This window comes from Cylas formicarius, unplaced genomic scaffold, assembly GCF_029955315.1.
Source record: "Cylas formicarius isolate icCylForm1 unplaced genomic scaffold, icCylForm1.1 PGA_scaffold_8__14_contigs__length_24414737, whole genome shotgun sequence".
In the NCBI taxonomy this organism is placed as follows: Eukaryota; Metazoa; Arthropoda; class Insecta; order Coleoptera; family Brentidae; genus Cylas; species Cylas formicarius.
In genome coordinates this window covers 13105348-13124975 of record NW_026844361.1, presented here as the reverse complement: position 1 = coordinate 13124975, position 19628 = coordinate 13105348, and the positions used below count along the sequence as shown (strand labels likewise).

At 34.7% G+C, this 19628-nt stretch overlaps 2 protein-coding genes and 1 long non-coding RNA gene across 9 annotated transcripts in view; 2 read left to right on the top strand and 1 right to left on the bottom strand.

Annotated features, from left to right (window-relative positions):
• The window catches only part of LOC132706150 (gamma-aminobutyric acid type B receptor subunit 2), a 46042-nt gene extending 33151 nt beyond the window's left edge, over positions 1 to 12891 (bottom strand). For 3 of the 5 annotated variants that reach the window (XR_009619552.1, XM_060677313.1, XM_060677314.1), the window contains exons 1-4: positions 12481 to 12891; positions 8304 to 8407; positions 666 to 803; positions 431 to 609 (exon numbers count right to left, since the gene is read on the bottom strand). Coding sequence is in view for 4 of the 5 variants with exons in the window: in XM_060677313.1 (XP_060533296.1) it covers positions 431 to 609; positions 666 to 803; positions 8304 to 8407; positions 12481 to 12622 (563 nt within the window). In the remaining variant the exon portion in view is untranslated. The remainder of the gene's footprint in view (positions 1 to 430; positions 610 to 665; positions 804 to 8303; positions 8408 to 12480) is intronic. The other 2 variants (XM_060677315.1, XM_060677316.1) reach the window with 1 other exon arrangement.
• On the top strand, positions 6860 to 7733 carry LOC132706777 (uncharacterized). The gene is made up of 3 exons (XR_009619642.1): positions 6860 to 6932; positions 7366 to 7455; positions 7515 to 7733. It is a non-coding gene; the product is annotated as an uncharacterized LOC132706777 (long non-coding RNA).
• A 64-nt stretch (positions 12892 to 12955) lies between the features above and the next one.
• LOC132706153 (uncharacterized) lies at positions 12956 to 18618 on the top strand. Of its 3 annotated transcripts, none has more exons than XM_060677323.1 (5): positions 12956 to 13112; positions 16507 to 17171; positions 17224 to 17281; positions 17333 to 18225; positions 18283 to 18618. In XM_060677323.1, the coding sequence occupies exons 2-5, from the start codon at positions 17064 to 17066 to the stop codon at positions 18520 to 18522; spliced, it is 1299 nt and encodes a 432-aa protein (XP_060533306.1). In that variant the 5' UTR covers positions 12956 to 13112; positions 16507 to 17063; the 3' UTR covers positions 18523 to 18618. The 3 variants fall into 3 exon arrangements, with proteins under 3 accessions (XP_060533306.1, XP_060533304.1, XP_060533305.1); XM_060677321.1 differs by having other exon boundaries at positions 12985 to 13112; positions 15645 to 17171; XM_060677322.1 differs by lacking the exon at positions 12956 to 13112 and having other exon boundaries at positions 15036 to 17171.
• The last annotated feature ends 1010 nt before the right edge of the window (positions 18619 to 19628 follow it).

Here is a 19628-nt window from a genome sequence, read left to right as displayed (position 1 = left end):
AATATCACTTTAGATATTTTGTATTGTTTTGTTTTGTTTGGCAAAGAAATATCATTTACAGATGAAGCTAACAAACCAACAAGGACAAAACTTTCAACAACTTATCTAGTTTCAATATTCTCCTTTTTTTTTTTTCAAAAAGGTTGATGTTATTTTATTAACATACAATTTTGTTAAAAATTATTAATAGTAGTTAGTGTTTTTTTTAATAAGGATCAACTATTACTTATCTTGTTGTTAGGATGTTATGCTATTTCATTAAAACTGCAAAAGTGAAAAGAACAGTCTTCTGGTACACTGTATCTCAAAAGTTAAGACGTCAAGGACATACGTTCATATGAAGCATGGTGCCCATTACTCTATATCTGTTGTCCACGTTCACCGGTCAAAGCCTCTCCATCCCTCAACACGTCTCCTTCGATTTTTTTACCTGTTGTGAGCCAGAGAGTAGCGCGGCTCATTCTGATATATCGTGCCCACTCTTGTCCAGTTAAATTCCTTCATCAGCGCGAGACGCGGGGCATTGAACGCATTCTCCGACGGAACTATGCGAAAAAAATTCGGAAAGTTCTCTTTGGTGAACATGGGATGCGTGTCCGCGTACGACAGCTGAAAATAGACGGGAAGATAGCTTTTGTTAGTCATACTTCCTCCCCGATGAGTACCTGCGTTAGGTGCCAGTGTTTCGACGCTTTGGCTATGGGATCGGTGACGTGGGTGCAAGCCGCCCCGAACAGCATCAGCTTGTGCGGCCCGCTGTGCATCATGTCGAAGAAGGCTTTGACCCCGACCGCAGCGTTGCACTGAAGAAATTCGGCAACAGTTTACGCCCGATGCAAATAATCGGTAGTTATAGTACCACCAAAAATATAGTGCATTCATTGCTTTGACGTCTTAAGTAGTTTACAGTGCCATAACTGCAGACCTTCGCAGGACCGTGGTCCCAACTGACGTTTAGTCTGCGTTAAGTAACGGATATTTGTAGAAAAAAATTATTTGAAACGTAAATGGACCGTTTTAAATTCGATTAAGCAAATGTTTCGTTCCTAAGAGTTTAATAATCTAAATTGTAATATGTGATGTTTCCAATAAATACGTATTTATGTAGCTGATTCTCGAGCTTTGCTGTTTTCACTTTATAGTTCAAAGTACTTGCACTCAATTTATCTTCCGTTAAGTTTGAAAATAATCATTGTCTCGTGTGCCTGTCGATTAACAACGTTCTTCTTTTTGTATTTTTGTGTCTTCTACTTGGTTCTTCGATTTGTAAACAACAGTATTTTTTAAGACTATTGATTATGTTCGCTGTTCGATAGGATATGAAATCTTGAGATTACCCCCGTATGGTTATATATTGACACTGCACCAAAATTTAGTGATAGTACTATAAACGTAATTAGGCAAAAGTGGTCTAGTGGTCTAACAGGGAAAAACGAATAATAAAAGAAGAAAATAGTTATCGAGAACGATTAGTGTTGGAGTTGATAAGTGAACTAGGTGACAACAGTAACGATAGTGAGGATTTTTTAAGTGACTAATACTTCATTATTATTATATTTAATATTTTGTATATTAATAATGATACTATAGAATATGTAAGAATGTAATAAATAGAACGTAGTAAACTGTTCTTCTTCTTCTTAAAGTGCCTTATCCAATTAGTGCATTTTGACGACAATGCTGGCATACTCCTCTCGATCTTGTGTGGCTCTAAAGAGTGCGTGCGCATCGAGTTTTGTCCAATCCCTTATGGTTTTTAGCCATGAGTGTTTTTCCTTCCGATGCCTCGTTTTCCTTCTATCTTTTCTTCCATTATAAGTTTTAAGAATTGGTACTTGGAATTTCGAAATATATGACCCAGATAGGCACTTTTTCTTCTTTTTACTACTGGCAACAATTCTCTTTCTCTGCCTATTCGATTTAATACTTCAACATTTGTTGTGTGATCTGTCCAGGGAATTTTGAGTGGTCTTTTAAATATCCACATTATCTAGGCCTTTATGGTCCAGGTTTCTACCTTCAATCACGGCCCGTACGACATTTTAGAGGACTGGTCCGGGGATCGCGGGGTCATGGGCATGCCGAGATGACCTTCTTTGACAAATGGCAGAGAGAGGTGCTTCGGCTCAACCACGGAAGCAGGAGGGTATTCTTTTGCTCGGATAGTAGGACTGCACTTATGCCGCTAAAGTCAGTGCGCACGCGCTCCTTGTTGATAAAGGAGTGCAAAGGGGTACTGAGGAGAGTGGCCGAGGAGAGTAATGTCACGTTGGTCTGGGTCCCGGGTCACACCGGGATCCGGGGCAATGAGGTAGCGGATGCCTTTGCCACGGAGGGCTCCTCGCATAGGCATATGGGACCAGAGCCCCGCCTGGGGATCGCCCCGTGTGTGAGGTGGGGAGCTCTCGAAGCCTGGGCGAGAGAACGGGCCGCAGTGGGCTGGAGAGTTGCTCCGGGAATGAGGCAGGCGAGGCTTATGATGGATGGTGCAGCTCCGGAGTCTCCGGAATGGCCCTTATCGATCGCACGGTATTGGGCTAATGGAGTTGCTGACCTTCTATAGGAGGGTCGGCATTCTGGCTCTCTAGAGCTGTCTGGGGGCACAATGGGCCCATCTGGTGGCCTAAGTGGTTGGACTCCAGCGGGGGTGCCGCTCTTTATAACCAATACCAATTCTACACCATATAGCAGAATGGCGTAAATGTAACATTAAGTTAAATCCACTGTTGCTCTGTTTGATTGCCCTTACAACTTCTGACTTTAATATTTTAGGGGAGGGTTCGCTTTGATATTCACTTTCAGTGTTTTCTGAGTAGAGTTGCTGTGTATAGTTTCTCCAATGTTGAAATTGATCCTTGATTTATTAATTGTCCTTCACAATGCTGTTAATGCTACAAGATTTTGTGTGATCTGTTACTTCTTTAACGAGTTTGTGTATGCTGAAGTGGTCATGTTATTCTTCCAATTTCCCCATTTCTGCGCATCAGTCTAGCAGCCATTGTTTTATGGCTTTGCGGATCTCTTTCCGTATTTGTCGGTTAATCTTCTGATGTTTGGTTCGGTCTTTATTTTTAAAAGATCATCCATCAATGATAATATTTCGTCAGTCATCCATTTCTTCTTTTTGTAATTTTGGGCAGCGATCAGTCTTTTAATATTATTCCATTTGTCTTCTACGCTGACTGGTTGTCTAGATGTTGTCTTGATATTAGCTAAAGCCTCATTTAGTTTTTCTATGACTTTTTGTTTCACGTTAGGTTGCTTTAAATTGTTTATGTCGATTTTACTTATGGATACCACGGGGTTGTGACCAGATCCGATATCTGTTCCAGGGTGCGTTTTTACTCCATGCCATCCATTTCTGTATCTTTGGTTAATCAATAAAAAGTCAACAAACTGTTACTTTTTACTTTTAATTTTTTTATGTACACATTTCAAGAATTGCTCAGAAAAATATTGAAAACATACTTATGTCCCGTTTGTTAGTCTGCTAAGGGGCTGCGGTTTCGCAGTAATAATCAGTAGGCAAAGTTAATCACGGGGCGGTTGTAAAAACCCTATATTTCTATGTTCTTATCCACCAAAGGAATTTTACTCATAAACCAGTAGGTAAGATAACTGACGAATTTTGGCCCATTATTACGATAATCAGTCGATTATTAGCTTGAAAAGTGACGTTAGAAGATGGAAGATGATATATACGAGGCGTGTTCATAAAGTAAGGTGACGTTAATTGGATCTTGGATATATTTTTTTTGTTATGTGGAATACGTCCGGAATTCATCACGGCAATCATGACTCAGTCACCATATTCACCGGATATGGCCCCCTGCGACTTTTTCCTGTTCCCGAAACTCAAGAAACCTGTGAAAAACGTTGGCACAAGTGTATTATATCTAAGGGGATTACTTTGAAGGATACAACATTAATTGATAAGTTAATAAATACTTTTTGATAAAACTTAAAAATCACATTAGTTTTTGAACACACCTCGTAAAATGGATGGCTTCCTACATCAAGGATGGGTTTCCTACGGCACATTGAAATGAAGAATTAATAAAGTAATTTGGATATCTTTTTTTGACTCTTCTTTAAGTTCCTATTAAAAAAAGCAGCAAGACAGGTAAACAACATATGATTTGTACATTCGATACTTAAAAAAAATCAAAAAATCAGTATTACTATAAGAACAGCCATTTATTTAGACAGTAGACGAAAAAATTTTATTCGCATTGATTTTTCAGTAAACTCCAGTCACAATGAGAACACAGTGTGGAGCATTATGGAGACGAGTTTTATTCCAACAGTTCTTTCCCCATTTTTTATCTACATCAGCGACATTTTTTATTCTTGGTGGCTCTCACAACTGATAATAAGTTATTATTAGTTCTATTGACGAACGAACATGTTCTGGGTTGAAATCGGGGTTGTTCATTTGCAAATATCGCAAATCTCGATAAAGTTAAGCTTACGGTGATACCGTGGTAAAAGTGAAACATCTGTCCCGTATGCTATACCCACAATGTTTACTTTGTGAAATAAAAGCTAATTTTGTCGATATAATCGGTTCAAAATCACTATTCTATTACTATTTTAATGAATTTGTATATTATGCGTGGACATAATTGCCTAAACATGCTCCATTGCATTCACAACACTATATATGTGCAAAGCATGACGCGTGACTAACGTAAAAGGTACTTGAGTAAAAATATAATGGCGTGAGATCGAGCGATCTTACTGGCCAATCACACTACCCCAAACATCGAATGGTCATTAAATAATTCTTATAACTCTTGGGACAAACGAAGTTTCTTAAGGCTAATATTTTCGTGAAAATCATTAACCAGTGTTCCAAATATTTGAAGGTATTTTGGTAATTAAAAAACTGACTTTCTTATCTGTTAACAAGCAAAACACATTTAACTTAATTTAATTTATTTACGGTTTAACCAATTTACAAAACTTTTACATTCGTTTGAGGCAAATAGAGAGAAACCCAGCAGTATAACAGATAGAATCAAGCAAGAACAAAATATAACAATAACAATAAATAGGATTTAGTGGAAGGACTCAAACGCAACGCACCAGAACCATCAAGCGTTTCGCGTTTTCAGCTTTCTAGTACGCCGAACATTGAATTATTATTATTTGTGGCACGAAGCAGCAGACCAAAAGTGAAGAACTGTCATTCGAAGGGGGAAATAAAATTAATTGAATATGTGATAATATGCACTTTTCACCATTTTTGTATCGGGTAGCAAATCATTAGTTTTGACCAACCCTGTATAACGTAAAACTAATTTCCATATTTAAAAATTCCGTTCGATACCTCCCTAAGTTATGTACAAAATTTTGACTATCTACTGGCTTTTTTTTTGTTTTAACGGATCTGAAAATTTAAAATTTCAGTGTTGACGCTACTTTTTCGAAGAATTCGTTGCCTGGCGTCAAACAGGTTTGGGGTGACAGATGGGGGATTTTTTTAAAACTGCAATCCGCCGCAACTGTCTTCCCGATCCTGTGAAACGCAATGGTCCCCCAGCACCGATGAAATGGATCAAATGATTTCGAGAAATTCCTCCAATTGAATTGAATATATCGGCGCATTTGTACTCAAAATTGAGCTCAGAATTACCAGCTTTTATGTTCCTTGAATGCTACAACATTATTTTTGAATATATTTATAAAAACACGATGCTCCTGGGAAGCACGATTCATCAGACGTGATCTCAAAAAGACTAATACTGTAACATTAAAAAATAAGAAAAATAAACAACTGGAAATTGTCGAAATTCGCAAAATCAACTACTGAAAAAATACCAATGAAAAAACGAAAGCAAAGTGACGACCAAAGAGGAGAAATCGAGGATGAAATACTATTATAAAATAAAACCCAAGTAAGGACCGATAAAAAAGAAACTAAGGAATAGTTTTAGTTATCTGCTGTAGTCATATAAGCAAAAATATTTATTTAATTGTTAAACTCTTTTATACGTTAAAGCATATTTTTGTATCACATTTCTATTATTAAAGTATATTTTTTCATATCACTAAGTGCAATGATAGATTTTTAGCTGTTTCACCAGTGATTAGTAAAGGGATATGTTTTTTGAAAAATTTTATTATTATTACTAATAGGTGTCTTTTAAGAAAACTTTTATTATTATCAGAGAACTTTATTTACATCAACTTTTATATTGTGTTTTTAAATAGAATAAATTTGATCGTATATCAAAGGGTTTACTAAAAAAAACGTGCTTTTTGCTGATTTTTACAATATAATTATTGTTATAATAATTTTTTTTACTATGTATTTTCAGATGTTTATTAATTTAAGAAATTTCAATAATTTTCGACTATTTCGATATAATTTTTTTTTTACATTTCACCTTTCAAAATTTAAATTGAATTGAACTGTACGTCCCACGCGTTTTTACATTTTCATGACTGGACACAATCACTAGAGGGCGTTGAAACTCATGTACGGTTTTTAACATTGCCACGAATGGGAGCCTTCCCCTCTATCTTATACTCTTTGGTTCATAATATGCATGTGATATAATCACTGGCCTGTGATCATGTGTATGATGTGAATGATCTGTGCGAGGTGTGTGAGGTCGTAACTCGACAGGTCATTTTATTTAATCTAATATGCATGATTTACGATTATTTCATTCGAATCTCTGCGTTTACCCGGTCATGGGCTACACAAACCCCAAATGACAAAATATTTATAAAATTGGCCGAAAAAATAAAGTATATATTGCCGATGAGTTTGATATATAAATGCTAACTGACAACATTGCAAAAAACACATTATTACCTTTAATGGCCTTTTGATAATATTTGAGGTTAGGAAAAGTAATATGACCGACTAATATGATCATCTGGTCACGTATGAAATGATACTGTTGCATTTATTTTTTTTAGTAAGTAAGAAAATAATTTCAATAATGAAACTATTTTTTCTTTCTTCGGGTGGATTTGTAAATGAACAACGTTTTGTTAGTCTCTGTTTTCTGATTTGATTGTTATAATTAGAGACCTAGACGCCGAGAAATTTATAAACTGTCATCAAATAAATCACCTTATTATTACTAAGTGTCCAGTAGGTATTTATTACACATTTTATTGATCACCTACGTAAAGCAGTGCAGTTAAATAATTCAATATTTAATAGTAGTAGAGACGATATGAAATTATTGATAAATACTAAATTATATAGGTTTAAGCTACCGGTTATATAAACTAATGTCACGAAGATATTTAATGGAAGATGGCTTGACAAGTTTTATTTGACCATCTTATTGAGATAAAAAAGATGCACAGGAATGTCAGTGATAATTGTTTTATTTTTCACAGGAAAAAAGTTGAAAATCCATATTTGGTTTATAGACAAAAAGATGAAGATGTACGCTGTGGATTAACATGCCGATATTGTAAGATTTGCTGGTATACTTATGAGTGTACATGTCTTGATGTTATTAAAAATATGATATTCATTTTTTGAGGTTGAAAGACTTGAACGATCAACCAGTTTCAAATCTTTTGTCAAAATAAAAACAACCTGAAGAACTTGATATGTTGATAGAAAAGCCAAATAGTTCATCACATGTATCCAATAATTCCATTGTCTCCGATACAGAAGAAAAGGAAAATTAACTACAGACAGGACAAACTCTGTTTTAACAACATATCAACATAAATGCCTTTTAAAAAAGTTTTATACAGCGTCCCTATATTATTAATATGTTATAATAATTATTATTAATTATAGAATTATTAACTGTTTATAAAAATAAAAGTTTTGAAATGTGCGCATTTTATATATTACTTTATTATTCACATGTATACATTTATATGCATTTATTTATGTTTATATATATTTATACATTTTATATTGAGACAAACACAAAATATTCAAAAATATTCAACTACTTAACAGATTAAATTTTACCCAATTTCTCAAATCAATTGTCTTTAATCAATCGTTTTTAATTTCATCCAATTAAAAAAAAATAATACCTAGTTTTTATTGTATATACTCTAAACTTTAGGTTTATATACTTCATTTAATCTAAGCTCTAAATCAAAACGATCAAAAATCTGATGTACTTTATTAATTCAGGGGTTATGAATTCAAATTTCGCGCCTACATTCTGTCAAACAGCATAGTTTTAATACCGCAACACCATTTGGGCCACGTGCCCGGGGGCACTGGGCCAAGTACATTATATAACACTTTGTAATTACTTTTATTATAGTTTACTTAATATAATATAAAAGCGAAATATATTTACCATGGTATCGTTCCACCACATGTGAAGTCTGTAGTTTTTCAACACGGAAGTGTGTTCGTTTACGTGATCCAGTGCTAGCTTGACGCTTGGCATGACTCCCCGTCCTAAAATTGATTTTTTTTAAAATATCTGCCTATTCCTAACACCAATTTATTTAATTGTGTGGACTAATGTGGTGTGTAGTCTATACTTGAGTTGTGAGGATGAATGGTCAAGTAAATAACAAATATGTTCTTCCTAGTTCAGAAGTTTTTGTTTTTTTTTGTTTGCTCGTTATTTTATATACTATTAAATATTGTTTGGAAAAAGTAATTCGTTTGATCGTACCCAACAGACTTGGACTAGTATCTCAAATGTCAGACGTCTAGCAATTTTTCTTGAGAGGCTCAAAAAACTAAATGTTTTTTCTTAAATAAGATTTTTTTTTAACTGTTTTTGATAACGCCCTTGCCGTGTTTCTACGAATAAAAAGCATGGTATAGGCGGCGTAGGCAGAATTGCCATATTTGCAGATATTTTTCATCGTTCAATTTCTCGTTGTAGATACAAAAATTCATTTTATTATCCATGAAACAGAACTAACCAAAAATAACAATTTTGACTCGTTGGTCCAAATAACTCTCTTCAAAAAATTTCGATCTTCTTGTATTCTAACGAATACCATCCCACAAAACTCTACGCTTAATGGTGCATCAGGTGGGAGAAGAGATTGTGATCTAGTTATTGTGTAATCATGAATATTATGTTTCTTCAGTGTCTGTTGAATCGACGAATAATATATTCTTAAATCATCTTTAGATCTCGGAACAGACGCATATGGAAATGCAAGAAAATATGTTAAAACGTTGGTTTCATTTTCTTCTGAACTGAACAAGTTTTGGAAGTTCCCTTCTTCGTAGGTTTCAAAAATTTGCTTCAATTATTTTTTATTATTGTTAAAATTTATTTTTCTCATACATTGGTAGCAAATGCAAAAACTATGAAATATTTTAGTTTTTTGAATATAACTCGAAAACCATCGAAAATAGATATACCATAGCTTGGGACTTTTAGATGGCAAATTAACTGCTTATTTACATGTCAATGTAAAATGTGGGGTTTTCGATTTGAAATTCACAAGTAACATGGATTTTTTAGCCAATTGGGCTTTATATTATGATACAGCAATTTAATAGAGGATTGTAAACAAAAATTTAAGTGTTTAGCTGTTCAAAAGTATTTTTTAAATCCGCAAATTGTCAAGATAGGTATGGTACATTTCGTCAAAAAGTTCTAGAATGTGTTGCAGAATCTAGAAATGTAATAACATGCACGTTTTTACAGTTATTGTTTGAGGGTGGCGGAGCTAAATGAGTGGCATAAACCGAGACGATATTTACAGAGTAGAATGCGAGCCAGTTTCCGAAGAAGACAGTCAGAACTCACAGTAAGATTATGTTTCTTTAATTTGCTGTGTAAGTATCCATGAGTGTATAACACCACCAAAAATATAGTGTTTATAATTCCCATTTTATTCCCTGTTCAAACTTCACATATACTAAAATTATTTTCAAAGCAAATCTAACAAAAACCATTCATAGATCATCTTAAAAGCACCTAGTTTTTCATTAATCGATAATAAAATGATACCTAATCCATTATTATAATATCAAAACTTCATTTAAATACCTATTCCAAAAATCTTAGTTTGATCAGTGCAAATGACATTAATCAAATTCGCTCCTAGTTTTACATGAACTTATAAATCTTATAATACATTTTATAAATCAAAACTTAAGGAATTTTCGATATGTTTCTACAAACTTTAGCAATACTGTAAACAAGTATAATTCGACCAAAAATATAGTGCAATTAGTGGTTTGACGTTTAAGGTATTATACCACTGTGGTAAGACCCATCTCAACAGATAAGTAGGTCTTTCCTGAGATGGACCGTAACGAATACTTGTAAAAACTTGACATTTTTATTTGAAACGTAAATGGACCGTTTTAAATTTGATTAAGCATTGATGCTGCGGGGTATTTTCTAATAAGTAGAAGCGTTTATTTTAACATCAGGTGATATGTATCGTATATGTATGTATTAAGAGTTTAATCTAAATTGCAATATGTTCGTATATATTACAGAGGTATTTGATCCTTCCAATAAGTACGTATTTATGTACATGATTTTCGAGCTTTGACCCTGCGAGGCTATTTTCAGTGGATAGTTCAAAGGGCACGGTAAGTACCTGTACACTATTTATCTTACAGATAAATTTGAAAATAATCATTATGTCTTGTGTGCCTGTCGATTAACAACATTCTTCTTCTTGTATTTTTGTGTATTCTACATAGTTCTTCTATTTGTAAACAACAACAGTCTTTTTTAATGCAATAGATGATATTCGCGGTAGATAAAGGTACGTCATCAGAATACAGATCAATATTTATCAAAATCTTACAATTAAACATTTTCTGAAGGTTCCTGTTTTTTAACATTTAAAAATGTGGAGACCGTGGAATGAAGCAGATGTTCCCCTGTTAGAAGAAGATATGGAAAACAACGCAGAATTTCAAGGTGAAGTGGAGATGGTAGTTGAACCTAATCACAATTTAGAAGACGAACAACCTCCGCCAATAAAAAAACGGATCCATTTGTCTTCGGATGCTAAACAAATTGTTTTGAATGTTTACGATTTTATAAGAAATTCGGAAGGGGAAGTAGGAGCAACAATAAAAACAAGTGACATGACCAAAGTTACTAAGTCAACTGAAAAACTGCTTTAAAGAGGAAAGTGAGAGAAGATGCTGGTACTTCGCGAATTTTTAAAGAGCAACTTGCAGATCTAATTCAGCTTATAATCTAAGACGCCTATAACGTGAATAGTGTTTTAACACTAGAAAAACTGCATAAAAAAGTACTGGCAGATTTAAATATTAGTTGTGCCAAAGAGTCGTTGCGCTCTTTTTTGAGAAAACTGGGTTTTCAATTCCAAACCATTAATAAACGTCAAGTGCTAATGGAATCTCAAAGAATTTCGCAATGGAGGGTGGATTATTTAAATGCAATTGAAACATTTCGAGAGCAAAATAGGTCAATGCGTACTTACACAAAACGTGGTTCGACATTCACGACACAATAAAAAAAGGATGGTTTAATAACAGAAACAAGTGTGCGCCTTCACATGGAAAACGCATAATAATTCTTCATGCTGGGCCCAAAAATGGTTGGGTGGAAGGTGTCTTTTTTTGTCTGCCAAAAACGTCAAATATTCAAGTATAGACTACCATGGAGGACCGGTTTGAAAATAAACTGTTGCCAAAACGATTGCAAAATACTGTTATTGCGTATCATTCAACCCAAATTAGAAAAATTCCAAATACTTCTTCAAATAAAGAACAACTTCTGGAATTATTAAAAATAAAACATTTTAATAAAGACTACAAAAACCATACGATCTTCAATTTCAATTGAAATCTTGAGATTACGCCCGTATCATTGTATATTTAACCCGACTGAGATGATTTGGTCTGAGATGATTTGGTCTGAGATGAAAGCGCGTAAAGGATGAAATGACATGGAACGAAAATTTAGTGATAGTACCGTAAACGTAATTCGGCAAGAGGTAGCTAAAATATCCGTACAAACCTGGTCTGACTGTGAAAAACGACTAACGAAAGAAGAAAATATTTATTATTTATTTATTATTTTTATTTATTATTATTATATTTAATACTTTGTATATTAATAATGATACTATGTAGAAATGTAATGAAATAGTACTTAATAAATTATTACTTTGTACTAATTTTTTTATGTATATGTTTCAAGATTAAAAACATACTTATATCCAGCTTCTTAGTGTAGGTAGATAAATTCCTAGGACGGTCCTGGAATGAATAAGGGTAAGGGTCTGCTCAACAGGGGCTGCGGATTTGTAGTAATAAACAGTAGGCAATGTTAATCACAGGGTCGGTTATAAATGCACTATATTTCTGGTCGAAGTATCTCTATAAACAAAAAGCTTTTATTACGATGGTTTAGGTGGTATGGTGGTTTTATTATAAAGAAATAGTTTTCTTTTTTCCCGCTTCCGAGTTATATGCCATAATAGTTTTTTTTTTCTAAATATTTCCAATAATTACGTCAATTTCGACGGATGTTTCCTTTATTTATTTGTGTATTTATCACTCACCAGTGTCCGAATTTTCGACACCCCTGCCGAACGGGAAAAATCCCGCGATGTAGACGTCGTGTCGCCTGTTGTCGACGTTCGGTTTTTGCGATCGGCAACGGACCAACAACAAACCGAAAAACACGACCCCGACATGCTTCATTTTCGTACGGCAATGTCGACGTCACGCCCCCTCGCAGCACGTCACCCCGTGGCGGTTTTCCCGTTTATTAATTCGTCTAAAATATTCATCGCAACGGTGTTCTAGACTCCCGACTTTATCACGCTCGTCCGCCACCGTTATCACAAGTTTTCGCGTACATCGCGACGCTCCCGTACGCCGAGTCCCATTTCCGCCTTTATCCCTTTCCGAGAGCGAGTGTTTTTCGCGAAATTGGGTCTCCGTGCGGCGCTCTATTTTCACCAGATACGACTCCGTCAGCTCTATCGATCTCTAGCGGCCCTGTGGACGGACGCCACCGCGCATGTCTTTGTTTATTTATTATTAATGCTCGGTATTTACCCGAACATTTTCCGCCTTGGCTTAATTAATCGTAATTTTCGCGTTAACCATTTATTCGGGACGTTTCGTGGCCTAATCTCAAGTATAGTCCGTCAAAATCTTCATCGCGTTAGCTTTGGCCCACAATTATGTAAGTTACCTGCCGGCGGCAACAAAACTAGGGTCCGGTTATAGCTCGTCAACATTCTTTTTTTTAACGCGTTTCAAAAATCTGTCACTAGAGGGCACTTTACCAAGAACGTCTTTTTTTATTTTCATGGAACAGATTGCCTAAAGCAGAATCACAAACCCTCAAAAATTGCTACTAAAACAAATAAGAACTAAAAGTTAAGATTTTCACGGAATTATATATTTTCAAATGACAATTAATAAAACCTTAATTAATGTTGTGAGAATTTAAGTTAAATAATGGAGAGGTATTTAAATGTGTTTTTCTGTGTTTAAGTGTGTAGCATACATAGAATCTAAACTATTGTTCCTAAACGCTCTTTTATGTTGGTTAATGCGTTTCTTAAAGAATCCTACCTGTTTGTCCAATATAAATTTTAGGACAAGATCCTACTTTAAACCTGTAGACACTTGATTTTTGAGATTTTGGACATTTCGTTTTATTGTTTTTTAAAAATTTTCCTATTTTGTTGTTAGTTCTGGAAGCTATTTTTAAACAAATGTTTTAGTTAGGTTTCACTGGTTTCTCCTATGTATGTAATTGTTTTAAATTGTTCGTGTTCTGTATTAGGTGTTCGGATAAATAGAGTTCACTGTTGTCTAAATTTGTTTTTTATTTATAATTTTATCGATAATGGACGGATGGTAGCCGTTGTTCAGTGCAATTTGTTTAATGATATCAAGTTCATTGTTGTAATTATCTGTTGAGAGCGGCGTATTAAGAAGTCTGTGTATAAAAGAAAGAAATGCAGCCATTTTGTGTGTATAAGGGTGATTTGAGATGTTATGTATGACTGTGTCCGTCTGTGAAGGTTTATGGTAAATGGAAAATTCTAATTTGATTTGCGTTTTCGTAATAGTTAAGTCTATAAATTTAATAGAGTTATCCTGTTCAATCAAGATAGTGAATTTTATACGATTATGTAATGAGTTAATGTAATTTAAAAAAGAATCCAATTGTCTGTCTGTTCCAACAAAGCAAGCACAGACATCATCGACGTATCTATACTCCCGTAGAAAACTTTTATTTAAAGTATGTTCTTGTATGATATTTTCAAAATTATCCATAAAAATCTAACTAACTAGCTTAAAAAGGACTAAGTGGGTTTCCCGTAATCAAACCTTCCTTAGAGATGTAAATCTGTCCATTAAAATCAAAATAATTTTGGTCTAAAGATACTATTAAGCAATCTAATAAATCTTGTTTCACCAATGCGTTAACCTGTTTCCGAGTGATGGTGAAATCTACTAAATCTATTACATCCATACTGTTGTTTTTGATATCTTTAATTTTGTTGATTAATTAGAATTAGAATTAAAACATAATTTTATTAAAAGTTTTCTATGGTGGTATAGATACGTGGGTTTCTTTGCTTGCTTTGTTGGAACGGACAGACAATTGAATTCTTTTGTAAATTACGTTAACTCGTTACATAATCGTATAAAATTCACCATCGAGATTGAACAGGATAACTTTATTAATATTTTATACTTAACTATTACGAAAACGCAAATCAAATTAGATTTTTCCATTTACCATAAACCTTCACACACGGACACGGTCATACATAAATAACAGTTCAAATCACCCTTTTATACACAAAGTGGCTGCATTTCATTCTTTTATACCACAGACCTCTTAATACGCCACTCTCAATAGAAAATTACAACAAAAATCTTAATATCATTAAACAACGGCTACAATCCGTCCATTATCGATAAAAGGGTAAATAAAAAACCAATCCAGACACTAGTGAACTCTATTTATCCGAAACCTAATACAGAACACGAACAATTTAAAACAATTACGTACATGGGAGAAGACAGTGAAAAATTTTCAAAACATTTGTCTAAATGTGGTTTAAAAATAGCTTTCTAGTTCTGAAAGCAACACAATAGAATTTTTTTAAAAAAACAATAAACCGAAATGTCCAAAATTTCAAAATCACAGGTTGAAATGCGAATCTTGTCCTAAAATGTATATGGGACAAACAGGTAGATCCTTCCAGAAACGCATTAACGAACATAAAAGAGCGTTTTAAAAAGATTCTAATTATACTACACACTTAAACACAGAAACGACGACAATTTTGTTATTTTACATACAGCCACAAAAAGTAGAAAATTAAATTTATTGGAAACCATGGAGATTAACAAAATGAGACGTATTGCTTAACGATCAATTAGATTTAAATATCTCCCCATTATTAAACTTAAATTCTCACAACATTAATTAAGGTTTTATTGTCATTTTTCGGTATATATAGTAACAGGTAGTTTGTAAACATTACATCTGATAACGACACGGGGTTGTCAAAACAATTGTCATGTGAAAATATATAATTTCGTGAAAATCTGAACTTTTAGTTCTTATTTATTATGTTAAATGGATTTTCATCAAGTAAATGCCACCTCAGTTCAAAATTGCTACTGTTGTTTTAAGTCGATAAGCGTTATCGTTTTGCCACGAATACAACGCATTTTTAATTTACAGAAAGGTGATACTGGATATCGCGACATGCGTTTCTGTTACGGAAAAGCAAGTGGAAATGCAGGCCGGCATTATTAACCTGCAGGCGACGTGAACTAAATTTTTCAAAACAGTATACTACAAATTAAAAACATGTTTAATTTGAATGACACAAATATATTTAACATTTTCAAAAATAAAAAATTATTTATGGTAATCGGAAATTAAATAGCATGCAACGCTAATTACAATTCAATTTCAAACTACCCACCGTTCATTTGTAAACATTTTCTTATACATTTTAAAAAATGCTGCCGAACACGAAAAAATACGCCTAACCAATTTTTAGTGGTTTAGCAACCATTTATTATTTTTTGGCGTAGATCATTGATATCTGTTTTAGGTGTTTCACACACTACCCAGATAGCACACAATATCCGCAATGTCCCATATAATAAGGATATACTGTAAAATATATCCCACGGATATCCTCTGAATGGATAGCTTGCGGATATACCCTTTGGCCATAATGGGACCATTAGAACAGAAATAAGGGAAAAAAGTGAAAAACCGTAAAACAAAATGAAACCTAAGCAGTTAAATTTTGAACAACTAAGAAGGAAAATACTTAGTTTTTTTACATGAGAAATTTCCCTACGCGAAATATCAGACACTTATTTAATAACACCCTGTATGTTTCAAAACACTCGCATATGTTTGCATTAAATTTTGGGTTTCGCTAGATTGAACGATTTATCACATACGGGGTTAGTTTTAAATCTAAATTGCAATATTTACTTGCAAATAAAAACCCCCTATCGACTCTAGATTCATTCCGTAAATGATATGAGGTCATTTCAATAACAAACATCATGCATTATTTTAGGGTCCGTCGTTAATTTGTAGCGCTTGTGCAAAAGTCGTTGGGAAACCCATCGTTTCTGCTTTTGGGCGAAAGACCTTGGTTTACGTGTAAAGATTATCAGGGCATGTGTTTACACAGTTATCTTCTATGGCAGGACGTAATTAACATGCGCTGCCATTGCGTGCCTAATCCTTGTCCGCGTAGAAATAAAAACCGATGTCAAAGTACGGCGGTTGGTGAAAATATTTCATAATTTAACGTTAAATAGTAACAAAGAAAATCCACATCACCCGGTGACAGGTGTAGAAGTAGAAGAGAAGTGGTCCGTGTTGTACAACCTAAAAGAAGATTATTCGTGCGCAAGACCTGTCACGATAGCGGGAACAATTTGATTTCTAAAATTGCTTAAAATATCGCTTATGTTCTAAGAATAAATTATTTATTCATTCGTATAGTACCACATATTTAACATAAAATGTCGCAGCGTCATATTGAAAATATTTAAAACTCTACACAGTTGGTGTCAGGAAGAAGAATGTCTATATTTTTAAAAAGCTAATACTGCCAAACAAGTGAAAATGAATGCTAATCGAAAAGTACGTACCAAGCCAAGGTTGGGACGAAAAACGCAATATCGAAAAGTGCCGGACGGAAGAAATGACCGGATGTCAGGAAAAAGGCTGACTGTAAGTGGATAGCGTAATGTGGTCGTTTTGTCTATGTTTTCTTTGTGTATAGCTTCGGCCAGGATTTCTCATGAGCGGAATTGCATCCAAAACAGTAAAAAGGGATACGAGTAAGTTTACACCTTTCAAGGGATTTGTCACATCATTTATCTTTTTCGCAGAGGAGGTAGCTGATAAATATCAGGAACATGTGTTGAGAGAGGACCTGCATAGCCTCTTTCAACACAATACGAAAAAATTGAGACGTTCGGAGAGAATACTAGAAAAAGGTGGTAAGAAAGAGTTTGTATACGGTGATATATTTGCAAATAAATCTGATTCAATGGGGCAAATCAGTAACGAACGCGACAGCAGTAATCATTTCAAATATTCAAAGTGTTCCAGTCAATTTCAAGGTTCCGAAATTAACTTAGTGCCTGAAAATAAGTCGAAAAGTGTGTTTAGTGAGATTAACCGAAGATACGAGGAAATTCAGGTAGCAGAACGGGGAGTAGGGAACAAATATTCGCCAGAGAAAACGAGCTTCTGCGGATTTGTAAATTCGTCGCCGTACCCTCTCGCAAATCGTTCGTTTTGCGAAGATTTCTTACAGCAAATCCGCGTCCGACTGGCGTCCTCTCGTAATGTGAAAAGTCAGTGTGTGGGCAACATTTTCAGGGAGATCGAAAGCGTAAATTTAGCGCTCCAAGGTAAGCAACAAGTGCCTGATATGTACTCCAGGGTCGAAAGGCCGCCGGTCACTTCTAACGATGAAGAGGTGACACAAAATTTCGGGCGAATCCCCCGAAGGCAGTGGATCTTCTCTACGCCGCCCAATAGGAAGCCCGAATCGCCGAAAAATCAGTCCGGTCACCTTCAGCCAGCTGTCGTATTTGGTAGTCGGGGCGATCGGTACAATATTTACGAGATAAACCCTGCTTTCAACATGAGCCTAATAACCCCAAACATGCAGTTCGACGAAGGACTTTTGAAAAATGGAAATATGTTTCCAAATTCTCCTATAAATTTTAAACTCGCCGGAGGATGTTTTCAACCCGTCCTGCCAGAAGGCAAGGTAAACGAAATGAGCCCGGCACAGTACCAATTGACCCCACGTTAATTAATATTGCAGCTGAAGAACAACTCGAAACATTTCAGCCTCCTGTCTCGGCCCATGGTAGGGCTAGAGAAACCGTTTCCCATGTGCAATCGGGATTCTCCTAACGAACGGCAGGATTTTACCTTTGTCGAAGACGGTGATGGTTACAAAATTCAAGAGACTCAGGGTTCCGTCGAAAATCAGTTCGGTAATTTCGACACTGGACGTTACGATAATTTGTTCGACTTTAGTAACATGAACACCAAAAAGTGACGTCAGCCTGTTGGACCTAATAAAGTTTATTTTTTTTTAGTGATTTTTCTTGTTGTAAGGGTTAAAAACCATAAATTTATTAAATAGTTCAGTTCAAGCGTCTCCGTTTTTTTTTTCAAACCATTTATAACCAAACTTTTCAGCCCGGTTAAGATCACATTTTTCTGACAAAAAAAAAACAGAAATATCCTGATTGACAAGGGCGCCCTGGGTTTTATGATCTGCAATTAACAATTCAATAATTGTGGAATGCGTTCTTTCGATGCTATGATTCGATTATTGCGGCCCCTTCTTGTATATCGGGAATAGTTCCCACTTTCTTCAAATTTAAGAACCATCACACAAAGTAAGCGCACTTTTTGTTTCTACCAAATCGCACCAAAACCCAATCCAATATCCAATCAACCGTATCCTTTTTTTTTTAAACATCAACTTATCCTGCCATCTGGCGTTACACCGTAAAACAAAATTTAACAGAAATCCCAATGATCGGTCGTTAGATGACGCTTACTCATAAAATTGGCCAAACACAACCATAAATATTGCAACGCTATTACCAAATTGCAAGAAATATAACAGATAAAATTTCTAGGTATTTATAAATATAAAAAATACAAACCTCTTTGAAAGATGTCTCTTAAAAGTCTAAATATAAGTTTATAGTGACTTTTGTTGAATCGGAGAATAAAAAATGCCATATACAAACTACAAACTGTAGAATTGAATATATAGAAATAATAATAATAAAATAATAGAACGTTGCAAGTTCTTATTGGTTCGTCTGAAATGACATCTCTTATTGTAGCCATAAAAATCGTCACATCCAAAAGAAAAACTGTAGAATAGATGATCTGCCGGCGGCCATGTTGATTTTTGAACGTCGCATTCTATGATGGTAACACCCCACCCAGAAGAGCTGGGCATCCAATATTTGAAAAGGTTCATAGGTTCTCAAACTCGAAACTTCAGGGCACTGACTAATATTATATAGATGATTTCTTCTCTTATGTAGTGTTTTTAGATTTAACCGTCCATTATTGCGTTTCTGTCAAAGTTTGCAGCTGGCATTGCCAACTTAAAATTACCTCAAAGACATGTTCTGAATA

Coding starts and splice junctions, on each gene's coding strand:
- LOC132706153 (XM_060677323.1), top strand. CDS start 17,064: ATGAATGCTAATCGAAAAGTACGTACCAAGCCAAGGTTGGGACGAAAA. Junction 17,172..17,223: donor TGTCAGGAAAAAGGCTGACT/GTAAGTGGATAG, acceptor CTTTGTGTATAG/CTTCGGCCAGGATTTCTCAT. Junction 17,282..17,332: donor AACAGTAAAAAGGGATACGA/GTAAGTTTACAC, acceptor TCTTTTTCGCAG/AGGAGGTAGCTGATAAATAT.